The sequence below is a fragment of the Humulus lupulus genome, chromosome 7, assembly GCF_963169125.1.
Source record: "Humulus lupulus chromosome 7, drHumLupu1.1, whole genome shotgun sequence".
Classification (NCBI taxonomy): Eukaryota; Viridiplantae; Streptophyta; class Magnoliopsida; order Rosales; family Cannabaceae; genus Humulus; species Humulus lupulus.
In genome coordinates this window covers 2,738,889-2,758,134 of record NC_084799.1, presented here as the reverse complement: position 1 = coordinate 2,758,134, position 19,246 = coordinate 2,738,889, and the positions used below count along the sequence as shown (strand labels likewise).

Below are 19,246 nucleotides of genomic sequence, written 5' to 3'. Positions count from 1 at the left end.
AGAAGGGTTGTTCTGATGCTTGACACTCCATTATCTTTTTCAATTTTTTTGCTAAGGCTGGTATTAGTTTGTGGTGTACTTTGTTTCTAATTTTCCTCAAACTTAGAGTAGGTATAAGAGATACTCCAAGTTTGTGTCTCAAAAGGAAAAATCTGGCAGCAGATATAGGTTTTGTGAAGACAACAGAAGAAGGAAAAAAAATGAAATATGGACACTAATATAATTTTGTTAATTAAATTTTTGGCCTAAAACTAAAACTACAATCTTAATTTCCAAAAATAAAAAAAAGTTTGAAATGTGTCATGTTTGGCCTTAATCTTTCAGAAGCAATTGAAATTTATTTTATTGAGAGAAATGCACACTCCTGTATTTGAAATGTGTCATCTCCTCCATTAGAACACAGGCCTGTGTAGCATCACCCTTCTCACACAACCCATTTATTAGAACCGAAAAAGTATGCATACTCGGAACAAATCGCTTCAACTTCATGTATTTCCACACTTTCAGAGCCATCTCAACCTCATCCTTCTCACAAAACATTTTTATCATCATCGTGTAAGTGTCTGAATCCGCCTCGCATACCTTAACCATCCTCCGAAACACCTTAAATGCCTCCTCTGTCTTCCCTCTGCCAATCAAGCCATTTAACATCACATTACAAGTCCTTGAATTAGGCATTATCCCTTTTGAATCCATGTCATTTAACACCCTATAAGCATTCTTGAACCTGTCCACCTTAATGAAAGCACCAATCAAAGCATTATACACAACCACATCTGCTTCAACACCCCTGCTTTCCATTTCCATAAAGGCATCCACAGCATCTTCAATCCTGTTCTCCACCCCATATGTGTGAACCAAAACACTGTAAATAAACGAAGTCGGTTTGCAACCATTGGAATCCATTGTTCTCACAATTCCAATGGCTTCATCAACTCTCCCAGCCTTACAGAGAACATCAACCATTATACCATAAGTAACAATATCAGGACTGATACCAATATCAACCATATCTCTGAAAACTTCTCTGGCTTTAGGCAAATTGTGTTCTTTCCCCCACCCATCTATCAAAATGCTATAAGTTTTCGAATCTGGTTCAAACCCAGCCTTCATAGCATCAAAATCCTCCTGAGCTTTTCTCACATTCTTGGATTTTCACAAAGCACTCAGAAGCCCATTAAAAGCTGTTAGATTGGGTTCAACACCATACTTCTCCATGACATTAAAGGTATAAAGAGCTTCCTCTACTATCTGAGCTCTGGTGTACTTTCTCATAATGATACAGAATGTTTCAACGTTGATCAATTCCTTTGACCTCATGCTACTGATCACCACGTTGTAATCCCAAGTTGGACTACTTCAACTTGGGATTCTCTAAAAGCTGCATTCCCTCAAGATGGAACTGACAGCAAGATTTTACTCACTACTCGGATAAGGAGTGTAGCTTTGCATGCTGATCGAGATGGTATGATTCATGAACTTAAGTGTCTCGACGAGAATGAGAGCTTGGAGCTGTTTCAGAACAAGTTCCATTTTGGAAACGATCCAACAAGTAATATACTTTACCCTCTTCTCTCCTCTCTTTATATATATATATTTATATATTTCAATTATGCTATCTTATCTTTTTTGTCTTCACTGTCACTTTGTTACATTATACATGTCAATCTACTATTATATATTAATTTAGTACTTGATAAATATTTTTTTTTGGTAATCAAGTCCTTACGTTTCAAAAATAGCAACTATTAAGTCACTTTAGTTCATTTTTAACTAAAATCTAAGTTTTTTTTAATAGATAATTTTGATATTTTTACACATTATATTGTATATGAAAATAAATAAAAAATCATTTAAAAACTAAGAGTTTTGTAAAAAAATAAATAAATAAGAATAAGGACTTAATTGCCAAGTTTTTGTTCTTAGGAACTAAATTGCCAAATAAAGTAAAACTTAGGACGCATTTATGCTAAGAAATACTCACTCATACGTTTTAATCAACTTGAATAAAGAGAATAAATATACTAAGAAATAGTGTAATACTGTTAGAAATGACACAAAATTTATGCAAAAACTTTACACATAATAATTGGATTATAATTGTTAATAGATTAATTATATTAGTTTTTTTTTATTATATATTATGTGATTTTAGTTAATGATAATTGTTAATGCATTTATAATAATAGCATTAATCAAATAAACAACAAATAATAATTAAAATAAAAAAAATGTACTTTAATGTAATTATCTATGAGTATATAAGTATATTACAATTTATATTTTACAATAATATATATAAGTATATAAAATGTGCACAAAATGCCAAATAACCTATGAATGAATAGTAAGAAAGAAAAAAACAAAATAACTTGATCAATTTTTTTTTGTATAAGTTGACCAAATTTATACTCACACTTTTTTACATACCACCTGCTCAGCACTTGTAAGAAAATAGTTTTTTTTTCAATTAAAATATCATTTAATTAAAGAAGAGTTGCATTTTTTTAACATAATAAATTAAAGAAAACTTAAATAACGAAAATAAATACATTATTTTCTAAAAACATAACATCATATAATAAGGTTGAGAAATGAATTAAATAAAATAAATATCTATCAATATTAAAAGTTGTTATACCCAAAAAATAGGAAGGTGCATTCTAGAAGAGTTAAGGGGAATGGTCCTAGGAGACCCCAAGGAGGGTGTGGTCCTAGGAGACCCCAAGGGTGTGTAGGAGGGAAGCCTCCCACGGTTTTCTAAGTGTTGGCTCGAACGTGTCCAAGGTAAATAGCTAAGGAGGAGGAGTCTCATGCAAGAGAATGGAGACTTAGACTTTCATAAGGAAAGTCTATACAATGTTCGATCGGACATGTTTGGGAGATGCTAAAGGAGGTTGCCTCAATGTTGTCCAAGGTGAGGTTGCCTCAATGTTGTCCAAGGTGAGGTTGCCTCAATGTTGTCCAAGGTGAGGTTGCCTCAATGTTGTCCAAGGTGAGGTTGCCTCAATGTTGTTCAAGGTGAGGTGCCAAGGAGGTTGCCTCGGACCACCTTGGTCCGAGGAGAAGCCAAGGAGATTGGTTCAAGGAGGAACATGGCATGCTAGAGGAGAGTGCATGTTAGAGGAGAGAAGTGCATCTCCTACCACCATGCACGTTCAACCCACCAAAAACATGTCCTACCACCATGCATGTTCAACCAGCACTTGCATGGGTAGTGAGTAAGAGGTGGACCAACTAGCTAGAGGAGACTAAGTCAGACACAACTTCAACAACATACGCGGGAATCTCTCATTCTTCCCACAAAAGGGGAGTTTGTTATATTTCGAATTTTGAATGTTTATTTGTAATATAAATGTAATAAATATAATAAAATATCCCTATGATAAGGGGATATCAGTTGAGGATCCCAGGCCTATAAATAGGGATCTTATGGGATGAGAGAAATGGCTTCTTCTGCTTCTTCTTTCTAGAGAGAGAAAATTGGGTCTGTCTATTCTAGAGAGAGAAAGTGCTGAAATTAGAGAGAATTCTTGTATTTTCACAATTTATACTGAAGAAACTCAGTTGGCATAGTCCATCTGATCTTGAGTATAGATTTATAAATCACAACTCTAAGTGGATTAGGCTATTACCGACAATCGGAGCTGAACCACTATAAAAATCTCCTGTGTTATTTACTTTTCTTGTTTATATCGTTTGTTGTCGTTTTGATTTCTCTTGAAGGCTTGTCGTTATTGACGTGCTCACGTCGTTGGCTAAAAACGCAGTCAACAAAAGTAAAATTAAAACTTTTAAAAAATATATAATTTGGATTTGGAATATAAAATATTAAAGGGAAAATATCAATTTGACCTTTGTATTTTTTTTTGAATATGCGATCGGCCCCTGTGTTTTGTTAAATGGTAATTCAGATCTTGCATTTTGCAAAATGGATCAAAAGAGTACCTTAGACCTGAGTTTGGTCAAAATATTTTCAAATATATTATTTCTTTCTCAGTTTTTCGACCACATTCTTCGTTTTTCTAAACTCATTCCATTACTAACTACCAATAAATTAATTATTGACGCCATTTTTCGTCAAACAGTGAAAGAAGAGCACATAAACAATAAATGAAATAAAACAATAAAAACACACGATTTTTACGTGGTTCAGCAATTAAATCTGCCTAGTCCACGAGTCTCTTGTTATTAATCTCAAGATTATCTCTGAAAATTCTTTAAGCATGAATTCTTCAAAGTTTTCTCTCCAGGTTCAGAATTTCGGTCTTTTACAATGGTGCATAGCCTCTCTATTTATAGAGAAGGTTGCTGAATACTATCCTACATATTTTGGGTAGTTACTCTTTTTGTATAAATAAAATAAATGGCTTTGAATGCCAATAATCAGATAAAAAAGGAAACGTCTCCTGAAGATCAGGAGGCGTATAACTGATTAAATGATATCCCACGATTCTAGAGGATTTACAATAATAAATGTGGACCACGTCTCTTGTGGACAACACTTGTAGATATTCAAGACTTTTATCATATATTCTCCTAGGCCTTAGCTTCCCAGGTTTCTCGTCATCTTTCGAACTAGAGACATCTCTCGAGGTCATATGGCTTTCGAGATTGCATGTGCGCCGAGCTCAGTCCCCCTGATCCGAGGTCATTCCTGAAGATAGATGTATTAAGGGAGCTACCTTTCGAGATCGTGAACATTTCGAGGTCGTCCCATTCGAGGTCGCATCGAACCTTGCAGGCTCGATATTCAATCCTGGAGCATACTTTAAACCTTCTGACTACATTGTTGCGAGTCCAACTTTCGAGGTCATATTTAGCATAGCTCGAAATCTGGGTATAACATTAATCTTATAATTGAAAATATTTTGATAAAAAAAATTTATTAAAACCAAATCATCCTAATAACTTCAATAAAAAAATTAGCTTTCAAATGTGAAGCTTTAAACAAAATAAAAAGAGTAAAAAAAATCCAATGCATATTTTAAAAGAAAAAGGGCCAACAAATCTCTTTAAATAAATACCAAAAGTAGAAAGATAAAATAGAAAAGTGAGAAATGATATATAGAGAAAAAATATGAAAGATAGAGTATAGGGTAATAAATGATTAAATATTTTTTTTTATCAAGTGTAATTAATAATATTAAAAAAAATTAAAAAGAGATATATAAGTAAAATATATTCTCTACTACAAAATTTAATAATAATTTGAACACACTAGAAGATAAAATAAGTCATAGATTTTAAAAAAATTTAGAATAGAATAATAAGAAAATATAGTAATAAGCTTAGAGATTGGGTGAATTTTTAACATTTTTGATGTATGAGTTTTAGTCTTTTAAAAAAATCAGGAACTGTAAAAAGGTAAAAAGAAATACAAAAAAAAAAAAATCTATATTTTTTAAAAAACCTCAAAAAAAAATATTATTTAACGATAACTTTCAATTTAAAAATGGTTTATACATTTTTAAACCCGATGTTTTTTCTGATTACTTGTTTGGATCCTATGTTTTAAAAAATTTATTTTTGGATCTTATGTGATTACCAAAAAATTTATTTTTGGATCTTACCTGTTGGGCATTTTACCAGAGGTTTCTATTGTATCGATCTACCCTTGTGTGATTCCTGTTGAAGCATATACTCGGGGGGTGGGTGCAGGGCGGACGATTTCAAAGCGGACTCCCCATTCATTAGATAGAGAAGATCACCAAGATTTCGTGATCCGCTGCCGAACTTATTCCAATTCAATGAGCATTCTCAATATTCAATATTATGCCTTGAAGAGGACTCGAACCTCCATGCTCTTTAGCACGAGATTTTGAGTCTCGCGTGTCTATCATTTCACCACCAAGGCATCTTGAAAGTGAATCGTATTCCATGAATATGATATTTATCCAGTGTGATGTATGGAATATATGACAAATGTGGAGTGTTAGAGTATTTCTATTGATCGGTCATGTGGTTTTATTGAAAATATGAGGAAACATCAGGAGAACAACAAATACTTTTTGGTTTTAACCCTACAACATAGAAGGAATAGGAAAGGGCCATCTAGAACTGTTTTAAATTTAAAACGTATCAATCGACCTGGTCTACGAATCTATTCTAACTATCAACGAATCCCTAGAATTTTAGGCGGGATGGGGATTGTAATTATTTCTACTTCACGGGGTATATTTTGTAAAATAGTTCAAATAGACCCTTAAATTCAATTTCAATGAACAAAAAATTGAATATAATACCACAGTTTTAAAGCAGAATGATTTTATTTTTGTTCTGAATTATTAGTTTGGTGAATTATTTGTGATTTCAGTTGAGAAAACTTTGATCAAAATCGGGTTTAGGGTTCTATTTGAACCATTTTACAAAATATAAGATCCAAAAAGTAATTTATCAAAATACATGATCCAAATAAATAATAAGACAAAACACATGTCTAAATGTATAGACCCATTTAAAAATAATACTATATACAACCAACGTGCAATATGCATGTTTTGTTAGTTTTATTTATAAAATTTATTAATTATTTTTATTAAATTTATATTAATGTCATAAATTTTAAAATAAATATCTTATTTTAATTAAATAATTTATTTATTTTTGTTTAAATTTATGTTTGTTGTAGTTTTTGAAATTGACAGTGACAACAATAAGTTATATATTATATGTTTAATGTAATATTAAAAATTATACGTGAATTTTAAATTTAAGTTTAAAAAAAAAACAATTTGTTGCTAATTCACAGTAGATTATTTATATGTTTAATATGATATTATTCGTGAGTTTAAGCTTTTAAAATCATTTAAAATACTAATTGATTACCTTTTGATATGTGACTAAACTTTTAAGTATGCTACAAATTTAAAGCAACCAACAAACTTAGTGAGTTATCAAACAATATATTCTAAAGAATCTATTTTTAAAAAGTTACTTGAAATGTTTCTAAAATAGATTTAAAGTCGTTTAAAATATTATATGGTATATTTTAAATGTAAAATAAGAATACAAATTTTGGCATATTAAATTTTGTTTAAGTTTACAATTTAGTTACTTTTTGGTTAACATAATATGAAAAAGATACTAAAATGTTGTTTTTTATTTTAGTCATCTTCTCCGGTGACTGCGAAAAAATATATGATTCTTACATATCAAAATGATTACTTTGAAGAGTAGGCCGTGATAGTACCATTTTTGAGCCCAACCAACTAGCGGTGTGGCCGAAAAAAAAAATTAAGTTAAAAAGAAAAGAAAGAAAGAAATAAAGTTGAAAAAGAAAAAAAAAAAAAAAAAAGCTGACAATAAAGATACCTAAAAAAACCAAAAAAGCTTATAAAAATGGTATTATTGTAAATTAAATTAAAGACATTATTTTTGTAATTAACTTATAAAAAACGGAGTGTCAATTTCTTTTATTATAATAATATTTAATATAAGATTACATAATTAATATTTATATTAATATAAATTCAAATTCAAATTCAAATTCAAATGTTATAAAATATTATTATTATAATAATATATAATACTGTTGACTGCCTTTTTCGCAATCAACCCTAAGAAGAGAGATTAAAGAAATAAGTGAATAGAACACAAGGATTTTTACGTGGTTCATGTTATAAAAGAACCCTAGTCCACGAGTCTTTGGTATTAAAATGTTTGTAAGCTTGTGAGGGCAAGCTTCAATGGAGTATTCTCAGACAGTGTTTAGGTTGCTCTGAGTACCAGGTCTTTTTCTCTCTAAAAAACTGAACCATTTACAATGAGCCTCCCAGCTCTATTTATAGAGACTGGGATAATTAATACTAATCTAATCATCAGAAATAAATACACATTCTTCCCATTATTGGGCGATTAATACATATTCAATGCATTGGGCTGCATTGAATAGACCACGGCCCAAGCAAGATTTTTGGGGCCCACTGCAGAAAGGTACCTACTTTATGGGGAACATGCCCCTGGTACTGTCAGGGCAAGCTGTAAGTACCTCCATGTCAGACGGCGTAGTGGGAGTGCGAATTGTGGAGTCGTACACTCGACAACACTGTTGACGGATCGCCTATGAATGTTGTCAGACGATCCTCTGGCTCTGCAAACCCGCATTTGCTGACACGTTGCGCCCTATCTGAGGTCCGAGAACCAGAACCTCGGACATGGGAGATGATTGGGGGACGAGAGCCTTCGCCTTAACTATCCGAGCTGGAGAACCTCCAGCTCCGAGGACGAACCTCGGGAAGTAATCTACTAAGGCACCCACTGTCAAAGGCAAAGTCTCACCTAGGAGGACCCTTGCTCCGACTAGAGGCCTTGGGCAGTAACATGCCCCGACGATGTCTATGAACGTTCGAGCCAGTCATTAGGGGTTGCCACGTATCGGAGGTGAAAATACGGACAACAAATATAATACTAAATATTTAATAATTATATTAATATAAACTCAAATATTATAAAATATTGTTATGATAATAATGTATAATATATAATCTTAATTTTTTACAATTAAATATTTATATTAATATAAATTCAAATATTATAAAATATTATTATTAATATTTAATGCAAGAATAGATATTTAATAATTATATTTATATAAATTTAAATATTGCCATTAATTAAAAATAATAAAGGAAGATGTCCAGAAATTTCGTGTGCTCAAAAAATAAAATAAGAAAATAAAAAGTCATACAAAAAAAATAAAAGTACACGTCATTTTTTGGAAATAAAATACAAAAGAATATTACCATATCTAAATTTCCCTATATATTAATCTAGAAGAAGATATTCTTTGGTGTTGGGAAAGATAAATTTCTATAATAACGACATTGTCTTCGTTTCTTAGATGAAAAAATGTATTAAGCCATTGTTGAATAATAATAATAATAATTAGAAGTAACCATAAACAAATCACCACTTGCTTTAAACAATTTAAAGTCAATTAGTTTTGATGTAACTCAAGTAAAAAAATACAGTTTTGACGTAATATGAGTTTGTCAACCTTTAGCTACACCTATATACCAACCACGAACAAAAGCAAACGACAAATTGCTTAATTTTTTTTAAAGCCATTTGCACCGATGATCGAAATTAGAGAGAGGAAATATATGCTTAAAAGATCCCTTTTTGTTGTAAGATCATAGAATTCATTTACAGAACAAGATATGGTTGATGCTATTGTTTCGTTTGTGATTAAAAGGCTTGGAGACTTGCAAATTAATGAAGCCAAGTTCTTGTATGGAGTCAAAGGCCAAGTCGAGAATGCAAAGATCAAGCTGCAATGTATGAGGGCTTTCTTAAAAGACGCAGATGCTTGTGTTAGAAATGGTGATGAGAGGGTTAGCGTTTTGGTTGTCCAAATCAGAGAAAATTCTTATGCCTTGGAGGATGTTATTGAAACTTACGTCTTCAGAGTGGCTAATAATGAGGGTGTTGGAGCTATCAGACGTGTACTGAAATGGTCAGCTCGCATTATTGATGTCTACAAAGTTGGATCAAAGATAAAGGGGATCTCATCAAACATTGATACTTGGACGTCAGAATTAGAAAAATATGGAGTGCAGAAATCAATGGACCAGGCAGCAGAAGCTTCTTCAAGCAATGTCCAAGAGCGAAGACAGTTGAGGCAAGCTTATTCTCATGTTGAAGACAACCATGTTGTTGGATTCGACAAAGACATCGAAGAGTTGGTAGCCCTTTTGACTGAACAAAAGAACCCTCATAAGCCTTATAAGGTGATCTCTGTGTGTGGGATGGGTGGTTTGGGGAAGACCACTCTTGCAAGAAAGGTTTATCAACATCCCCAAGTCAGGACTCACTTTGATTGTTATGCTTGGGCTTCAATATCTCAGCAATGTAATACTCGTGAAGTCTTGGAAGGAATTTTATTTGCTTTCACTTCTACAAACAAGGAAAGAAGAGAAGAAATCAGAACCACAAGTGATGTTGAATTAGCCAAGCAGCTTCACGACTTTCAGAAACAGAAGAAATGTCTGGTGCTCCTTGATGATATATGGACCACTAAAACTTGGGATCTTCTAAAACATGCATTCCCTCAAGGAGACACAGATAGCAAGATCTTACTCACCACTCGGAATAAGGATGTAGCTTTGCATGTGGATCAAGGTGGTTTCATCCATGAACCTCATTTTCTCAGTGACAAGGAGAGCTGGGAGCTGTTTCAGAAAAAGTACTTCTGTGCTGGAATGGATCCATCAAGTAATATATTTCACTCTTTTTATTTCAATGATCATAATATTCTTTTTGAATTTGGTAATACATAGGCTCTGTATATGTTGGTAGTGTGTTTAACAGAGAAATGTTTAGTTTTCCAAAAGTTTGATAGGAATATTGTTGCTACCTATTTCGATGATTATATTAGTACCTCCTTTTATCTATAGAGAAATAACTGGTAGCATTAGTGTGATAACTTTTTTCTTAATTGAGAATATTCATTTGTCTTAATGACAATCTTGCAGTATATAAGCCTCTATACATGCCCCAAGTTAACTCCGTTAGTTTAATTATAATTCTTTTTGTGCATTTTCACTGGATATATAGATTCAGACTCGGATGATAATGAAAGGAAGAAAGAACTAGCGGTTGAGATGCTTAAAAAGTGCGCTGGTTTGCCATTAGCCATCATCGTGCTCGCTGGGCTTCTGTCTAAGAAACACACCATATATGAGTGGGAGCAGATGAAAAGAAACATAGTGCGCTGCATAGGTGAAGGTGAACAACATGAAGACTCAAAATACCGTAGTGTTTGGGGGGTGTTAGGTTTGAGTTACAGTGAGTTACCATGTCACTTGAAGCCTTGTTTTTTGTACTTGTCTCGCTACGCTGAAGATGCTGTGATAAGAGTAAAAGAGTTATGCCTTATACTCATAGCAGAAGGTTTTATATCATTAAGAGGAAGTTGTATGGAAACCATGGAGGATGAGGCATATGATTGCTTAAGTGAGTTGGTGGAGAGGAGCATGATTCAGGTCAAAGAAATGAGTTCAACAGGAAGGATAAAATCATTTTGCATTCATGATCTCATGAGAGATTTGTGCGTGTCTAAAGCTCGAGATGAAAACTTTCTACATTTTATGGATTTGAGGAATAAAGTGGAAGAGCCAATTGAATCAGTGTCTACTGTCCCGATAACAAATGTACGAAGACTTGCCATTTATTGTGTTCGTGAAAGTACTGATAATGTTTTTGTTCATATGGTTCGAAATATAGATGGCTCTCTGAGGTACCTTTTTGTACCTGTTTGCAATCGCATTGCGTTCGAAGGAGTATTGAGACTTGTCTGCAATCGCTTTCTGATGCTTAGAGTTCTGATCATTGATGACATCCCGTATTTTATACAAACCACCACGTTGCCTAAAGAAATTGGAAATCTTATCCACCTAAGGTTATTTAGTATGCCTAACAGCCTAATAAAAATGATTCCTTCTTATTTTGGGAATTGGAGATGCCTGCAAACTTTGAGAGTGTGTACCGTATATGATAAAATACCAAATTCAATGTGCAAGTTGGAACAGTTGAGGCATCTATATTTTTATAGTGAATCTACGGTCGTAGGAATTGGTGAATTCTTGAGGTCAACTAAGTCTAGAAATTTATTACAGACATTGGTAGGTATTCGTACCAAGCATCTTGTTCTGAGTGATTTGCTACAGCTGAAGAATCTCAAGAAATTAGCAATTCATGTGGATGGAAATTTTGACTCATTCTTACACAATCCCCAAACTCTCACATTCACTCGTCTTGTGTCTTTACGATTACGACTGACAGATATTTTTAATGACGTGAAGATAGATATTGTTCCTTTGATTTTAAGCTGTCCTCAAATTTATAAGCTTAGACTGGACTCGTCTGTAGTAAGATTACCACAAGTCAACCAATTCTCCCCAAATCTTATAAAGTTAAGATTGTTTAATCTGAGACTTGAGGATGATCCAATGCCAACATTAGAAAAGCTACCAAAATTAAGAGTCCTTGTCATTGGTAGGTTTAGCTTTATGGGGGATGAGATGGTGTGCTCAAGAGGAGGTTTCAATCGACTTGAATCTCTTGAGCTTAATAATCTATATCGCTTAAAAGAGTGGAAGGTGGAGGAGAGTGCATTGTCTAGACTTGGCTATTTGCGTATTGAAGAATGCAGGGGATTGAGGAGAGTTCCAGATGGATTAAGAAACATTCTTACACGTCACATATGCCTAAGAAATTCAAAAAAGGGATGGAGGAAGGAGGAGAGGATTTCAATAAAGTCAAGCACGTCACATCTCGTGTGTTTATCAACTGTTATAGAGGTACATCTCTATCTAGTTTTACAAGTTTTGAACTCATTTGTTCCAGTCCTTTCTTCTGTATATATATATATATATATAAATATATATATATATATAAATATATATATATATATATTTATTGCTTATTTACCCATTTTCTGTAATGGCACTACTATGAATGCAGATTGGGTGTAATGGTATCGTCTTTGAACTATACAATCAAATCAACATTTGGAGGATTGGTTTACCAGCGTGTTCAATAAAATCTGGATTGTGTTTTTGTTTGTTTTAATTATGTGTGTATTTTCTCCTCGCAAAACTAGTTGTTGAATAAGTTTGGGCTTATGATTGTTTTAGAGAAGGGTCATTGGATGTTCTTGTGGATTATGAAGTTGATGCTTTAGCTGATAAGAAGAGGCTAAAGATATATGTGGTGTCCATGTACATGTGGTGTACTTTGTATGTAAGTCTTAAATCCTACCGTGTCAAATAATCTGGCTAAATCAGATACGTTATTTCCTGATACTTTCAAGTCACTTGTATTAGAAAATACAATTATAAGAGTCAACCTTTAATACCTAATATGCCATTTAATATAATAATTTAATCCAGTATGTCATTTAATATTCTAACTTGAGATTGGTGACACACAAATTTCAACCTTTACGACCATGACTCTAATTAATTTCTGAATAGCTACACATGCATTGAGCTAAACAACACGCAGTGATTTGAACTTCTTATGCACGCTTAAGTTAATTATGTTCCTCTCGATTACTCAATATAAAAGTAAAAATAAAGAGACCCAAATCATAACAAGTGACAAAGTTGAATGTATCCTTGTCTTGTCTTAATTTGCTTTGCTTGGACATCAATGACTCTGTCTTCTCAACTTGTATCATTCCTTCTTATTCCCTTGCTCTTTTTTCTGTCAACAAACTATGTTTTTGCTCAAACCAATAATGGCAAAGTGAACTTGGGAGCTTCCCTCTTTGCAGCAGAGAATTCTTCCCCTTGGCTCTCTCAGAATGGCGATTTTGCTTTCGGGTTTCGTCAGCTTAGAAACCAAGATCATGATATCCTCTTCTTGGTGTGCATATGGTATGCCAACATACCTGACAAAACCATAGTTTGGCATGCAAATGGGCTTTTGTTGACTAATCCTCAAGGCCAAGAGCTATGGAAATCAGAGTCCATTGTTGGAGACACTGCTCGTGGGGTCATGAGTGATGAAGGCAACTTCATTATTGAAGATAACTACTCAGAGAAGTTATGGGAAAGCTTTAAGTATCCAACTGATACCGTTTTGCCAAGTCAAGTATTGGACATTGGACAAGTCCTTTCATCTCATCAATCAGAGACTAACTTTTCCAAAGGAAGGTTCCAGTTTTGTTTACGAAAAGATGGGAATGTTGTGCTCAAGACAATAAACTTGCCTTCTGACTTGGCCAATGAACCTTATTATGCAAGTAACATCACTGGTGGAAGATCTAATCCAATGACTGCAACCACACAGGCAGTCTTCAATGAGTCAGGTTACTTGTATGTTTCAATAGGGAATAGCGAGATGTTCAATCTGACACAAGGAAGAGTAGTGTCACCAAGGGACAACTACATTCGAGCAACAGTTAGTTTTGATGGAGTTTTCACACAATGTTTTCATCCTAAGAAATTCAGTAGCAATGTAAGTTGGACACCTCTTTGGTCTATACCAAATAACATTTGCCTTTCAACCTATGTTTCAGCGGGTATTGGAGTTTGTGGGTATAATGCCATTTGCAGCCTCAAGGAAGATAAGAGACCAAAGTGTGAATGCTTAGAAGGGTACTCTCTAATCAATCCTAATGACAGTTATGGAAGTTGTAAACCAGATTTTATACAAGGCTGCAAAGAAGATGAGCTAATTAGTTCTGGGAAAGATGCATATGATGTTGTGGAGCTCAGGAATGGTGGTTGGCCGGGATCAGCTGATTACATGAAAATATCATCTTCCACTAGAGAAACCTGCAAAGATTCTTGCTTGAATGACTGTTTATGTGTTGCTGCTGTTCTCAGAGGAGGTACCTGTTGGAAGAAGAGGTTTCCTTTGTCAAATGGGAGAGTGGATAATACTAATCCATCTATTGCTTTCATCAAAATTCTCAAGGTTAACTCTACTTTTCCAACTTTATTTGTACCGAAAGTGATCAAGAAAAACCAGAATGGTTTGATCCATGTTATACTAGGAATATTAAGTGGATCTGTATGTGTTAACTTAATGTTACTTGGTGCAATTTGTATGGGGATTTTGTTCACTCGCAAGAAGAAGAGTGAAAGGTCTCCATCTCCACAAGATGATCCTGCATCGAATTTGCAATGCTATAGCTACAAAGTGATAATTATGCAAAGACACAATCCATAAAACCCAAATGAGAGATAGCAAAAAGATGAAGAGAGAAAAGGGAGGCTAGAGTGTATTGCAAAAATAGAGAGAATGTATTCTATGTTACAAAACTTATAAGCCAAGCCTTTTATATAAGGCAAAAGATATAAAATAGCAATAATTAAGAAAAGACTAAAATACCTTCAAATAATAACTCTAACACCCCCCCTCAAACTCACGATGCAGCAACAATAAGCATCGAGAGTTTGCCAACTAGAAATTGAAAACGAGAAATAGAATGAGACTTAGTAAAAAAGTCAGCAATCTGTAAAGAAGAAGGAACAAAAGGCAAAGTGATAGTGCCAAGCTTCAGGTGGTGACGAGTGAAGTGACAATCAATCTCAATGTGCTTGGTGCGTTCATGAAAAACTGAGTTGTGAGCAATCTGGATGGCACTCTGATTGTCACAATACATAGGAGTGGGTTGAGAATGACATGCACCCATATCTACAAGCAGCCATCTTAACCAAACAATTTCTTTGGTAGTAGATGACATAGCGCGGTACTCTGCTTCAGTGGAAGATTGGGAGACAACAGTTTGTTTCTTACTTTTCCAAGAAATAAGAGAATCACCCAAAAAGATACAGAAACCAGTAACAGACTTCCGATCCGTGGGATCACGACCATGATCAGCATCAGAGTATGCACGCAGCTCCAAGGAAGAAGTGGAGGGAAACAAAAGGCTTTGAAAGATAGTACCCCGAAGATACCTCAAAATGCGAAGAACAGCTGCCCAGTGAACAGTAGTAGGAGAGGCAACAAATTGACTAACAATGTGAACAGCATATGCAATGTCGGGGCGAGTGATAGTGAGATAAACCAAACTGCCAACAATAGTGCGATACAAAGTAGGATCATGCAAGGGAGTGCCATCAGAAGGAGAATACTGAACATTGAGCTCAAAAGGAGTGGGAACTACTTTTGTATCTGTAAGACGAGCACGGTCAATAATGTCAGAAGTGTATTTTGACTGAGAAAGAAGATAGCCTTTTGGGGAGAAGGCAACTTCAATACCCAGAAAATACCGAAGAGGCCCCAAATCCTTCATCTCAAACTGAGAAGCTAATTGAGACTTTAACACTGCAATTCCATCTAAATCATCACCAGTAATGATCATATCATCAACATATAAGGAAAGGAGAATACGACCTGCATTGGTACACTTAACAAATAGTGCTGAGTCATGATTACTTGAGAGAAACCCAAGAGAAGTAACAACATTGGAGAACTTCTCAAACCATGCTCGAGGAGCCTGTTTGAGACCATACAGAGCTTTCTTAAGCTTACAAACTTCTCCATGATTGTGAGGGACCCCAGGAGGAGGAACCATGTAGACCTCTTCATGTAAATCGCCATTCAAGAAAGCATTCTTAACATCCAACTGAGATATATTCCACTGACGAGCAGATGCAACTGCTATAAGAGCACGGACAGTAGTCATTTTTGCAACAGGAGCAAAAGTTTCCTCAAAATCCATACCATACTGTTGAGAAAATCCCTTAGCTACCAATCTAGCTTTGTAGCGTTCAACAGACCCATCAGACTTGGTCTTGATTTTATAAACCCAACGAGAACCAATTGTATGTTTACCAGGAGGTAAAGATACCAAATCCCAAGTATCTGTCTTGTGCAAAGCTGAAAGTTCCTCATTCATAGCATGCTGCCAAAGAGGGTCAGTAACTGCTTCTTTATAAGATAAAGGCTCAGAGAGACAATGAATAGATGCTAAAAACGAAGTGAAAGGGATAGAATAAGCCGAATAAACAAAATGTGGTAGTTTAGTAGACTTACGAGTGCGCTGAGGATAGCGAGGAGGATCTACAGTATCAGAAGGATCTAGAACAGCTGTAGGCGGAGGTGTTTCAGAAATGTCAGCCTGCGAAATACCAGTATCAATAGCTCGAGACCTGCGAGAGTAATGACGTGGAAAAGGGACTATAGGAGCAGGAGAAGATTCAGACTCTACAATTTGAGGAACTTGAGGAGAAGAGGTACTTGTATGCTCGCAAAAAGGATCAATATGAATAAGATCTGATTTGGTCAAGTTGTGAGTAGTGCCAGGAATAGAAAAGAATGGTATATGCTCAAGAAAAACAACATGGCGAGATACATATAATTTTTGAGAAGTTGGATCAAAACAACGATATCCTTTTTGGCCATCACCATAACCAAGGAACACACAAAGTGCAGAGCGTGATGACAGTTTTGTACGCTCTACACTAGGATGAAGAACAAAGCAAGTAGAACCAAAGACTCTCAAAGAAGAATAATCAGGAATATGTCCATATAGTTTTTCAAAAGGGGACAAACCTGAAGTGATTGAAGATGGAATCTTATTAATAAGATTGACTGCAGTGAGAACTGCTTCTCCCCAAAACTGACTAGGCACAGATGAGGACAACAAAAGAGAACGAGCAGTTTTGTAAACAAGTGTACCATTGCATGAGATGAATTTTTTGTTTTTGTTTTTGTTTTTTTTTTCTTTGAATTTTGGAGTCAATAGAGTTTGTCTTATGTTAGAAAAGTCAATTAATATTATGTAAAGGTCTAAATTTTATTGGAAAACATCATATTCATATTAATGAATTTTGATAAGTCGTTTCATATTATTAAAATAGTTAACAATAAAAAATGGGTGATTAAAAGAAGGCCTTGAATCGTTACGAAAGCCTACTATCACATGATTATTTCATTAAAATAAAAAATTTGTAAATGTAAGCAGTAGGGGTGTGCACAGTGTGGTTTGGGCGGTTTGAACACTTTTTAATACACCACGCCACAAGTGCGGTGTAATAACTAGAACACACTGTGCGGTGTGATTTCGTTGCACCAAACCAACCAAGCCAAACCATTTTTTGCGGTGTGGTTTGGGTGGTTTTCCACGGTGTAAGTGTGTTAAAAAATGTGTGAGATAGAGATGGTGATAGGGAGGAGGCACAAATGAGATGAGAGAGGAAGGAGTTGTTGTGTATGATGTGTTAGAGAATAAGGTTATACATTAATTTAAGTGGGCTCCTAGTTTCATATTGGGTTACTAAAAAATAGTATACATGTAAAGTTTAATTTTTTTTTAACATATTTGTAAGTATACGGTGCAGTGTGGTGCAAACCAAAATTTCACACCGCCAAACCGCACACCGCACCGCGCGGTTTAGCTAAGATACAAACCATACTGAACCATTCCACTTTGGCACTGCGGTTTGCCAGTTTAGATTCTCACCCCTAGTAAGCAGGGAAGGAGTTGAGAATCGGAGAGAGGCCAAAAGAGGAAAACCAAGTTGGGAGGGATCAAAATGTACAAAAAAATATTATTAGGAGCCAAAATCTAAATTTTGAAATAAAAAAAAAATTGGTGGCCAGGCCGCACTTTTTGCTCCTTGATAGATCCATCTAAAGCTGTAAATGTGGGCCGCACATTTTCGTACCTTCGAATAATTTGGTCCGGGCCGGGCCCATATTTCAATTCGTGCTAGGCCGGGTCGACCGCTTTTCTTATTTGGACCCATTTTATTATGTGGAAATTAGATCTTGTACCCATTTTAAATGATACACTTTAATTTTTACCCACTATTTTTAACTTTTATTTTAGTACCCAAATTTTTAATTGATGTACCCATTATACCCCTTTAATTATATGTTTTTTTTTCTTCTTAAACATACTACAATTAGAATGTATTTCCAATTTAACTCTAATATGACACATATAATACACATTACAACAACACTTAAAATCATGTGCTCAAATAAGGGTAATTTGGGAAATCTCATGATAATAATGGGTAAAATTCAACTAAATATATTTAGTGTCTAATTTTAGTTAACTACCCCTAAAAATGGGTACTTCTCAACTTTTCCCTTTTATTATTGTCGAAAAATGTGAGGATGAGAAATAGAACCCCTCCGTCTAGAGCTGTAAATGTGGGCCGCACATTTTCATATCTCCGAATAATTTTGGTCGGGCCGGACCCATATTTCAATTCGTGCTAGGTCGAGTCGACCCACTTTTCTTATTTGAGTCCATCTTATTATTGCCAAAAAATGTGAGGATGAGAAATAGAACCCTCCACTTCCTCTTTAACAATCAATAGACTCACCACCAATCCAAATATATTTCTTTGTTTAAAGTATAGTTTTAGATATTTGTATATACTTTTTAACAATATTTTACACAAAATTATATCAAAGATAATTATTAAAATTTGAATACCTACTAATAAATACTAAAAATTTTTACTCACAAATCTTAAAACAAATTAATATAATTATAAAAATATAAGCATTGAGAAAAATAATAGATTTTTATTATCATTTTAATTTATAGATAATTGACAAATAAAAATTTATTATCATTATTAATGTCAAAATATCGGGCTTTTTATCATGTCGTGCTTTCGGACTAGTTTGTTCGTGCTTTCGTGTCGTGTCTTCGGGCTTCTCGTGTCGTGCTCAGGCTCATGTCGTGACATGCGGTGCGGTGCCAAATTTCAATTTGTGTCGTGTCTGGCCCAAGCCCATATTTTTTCATGTAGTGTCGTGCTCATGC

At 34.5% G+C, this 19,246-nt stretch overlaps 2 protein-coding genes and 1 pseudogene across 3 annotated transcripts; 2 read left to right on the top strand and 1 right to left on the bottom strand.

Moving 5' to 3' along the window:
* Positions 1–6: 6 nt before the first annotated feature.
* LOC133789659 (pentatricopeptide repeat-containing protein At1g77360, mitochondrial-like) lies at positions 7–1,533 on the bottom strand (annotated as a pseudogene).
* Positions 1,075–12,990, top strand: LOC133790323 (putative disease resistance protein At1g50180). Of its 2 annotated transcripts, XM_062227924.1 has the most exons (4): positions 1,075–1,552; positions 9,197–10,215; positions 10,558–12,302; positions 12,466–12,930. In XM_062227924.1, the coding sequence occupies exons 2-4, from the start codon at positions 9,282–9,284 to the stop codon at positions 12,571–12,573; spliced, it is 2,787 nt and encodes a 928-aa protein (XP_062083908.1). In that variant the 5' UTR covers positions 1,075–1,552; positions 9,197–9,281; the 3' UTR covers positions 12,574–12,930. The 2 variants fall into 2 exon arrangements, with proteins under 2 accessions (XP_062083908.1, XP_062083907.1); XM_062227923.1 differs by lacking the exon at positions 1,075–1,552 and having other exon boundaries at positions 8,634–10,215; positions 12,466–12,990.
* A 165-nt stretch (positions 12,991–13,155) lies between these two features.
* On the top strand, positions 13,156–14,682 carry LOC133789658 (G-type lectin S-receptor-like serine/threonine-protein kinase RLK1). Its single transcript, XM_062227439.1, has one exon. It carries the CDS (start codon positions 13,156–13,158, stop codon positions 14,680–14,682), a length of 1,527 nt encoding a protein of 508 aa, XP_062083423.1.
* The last annotated feature ends 4,564 nt before the right edge of the window (positions 14,683–19,246 follow it).

What these genes read in the sequence shown, in the direction of transcription:
- LOC133790323 (XM_062227923.1), top strand. Translation starts at nt 9,162, where the DNA reads ATGGTTGATGCTATTGTTTCGTTTGTGATTAAAAGGCTTGGAGACTTG. An exon ending in TGCTGGAATGGATCCATCAA is followed by an intron (nt 10,216 to 10,557) that starts GTAATATATTTC and finishes CTGGATATATAG; the next exon opens with ATTCAGACTCGGATGATAAT. An exon ending in GTTTATCAACTGTTATAGAG is followed by an intron (nt 12,303 to 12,465) that starts GTACATCTCTAT and finishes CTATGAATGCAG; the next exon opens with ATTGGGTGTAATGGTATCGT.
- LOC133789658 (XM_062227439.1), top strand. Translation starts at nt 13,156, where the DNA reads ATGACTCTGTCTTCTCAACTTGTATCATTCCTTCTTATTCCCTTGCTC.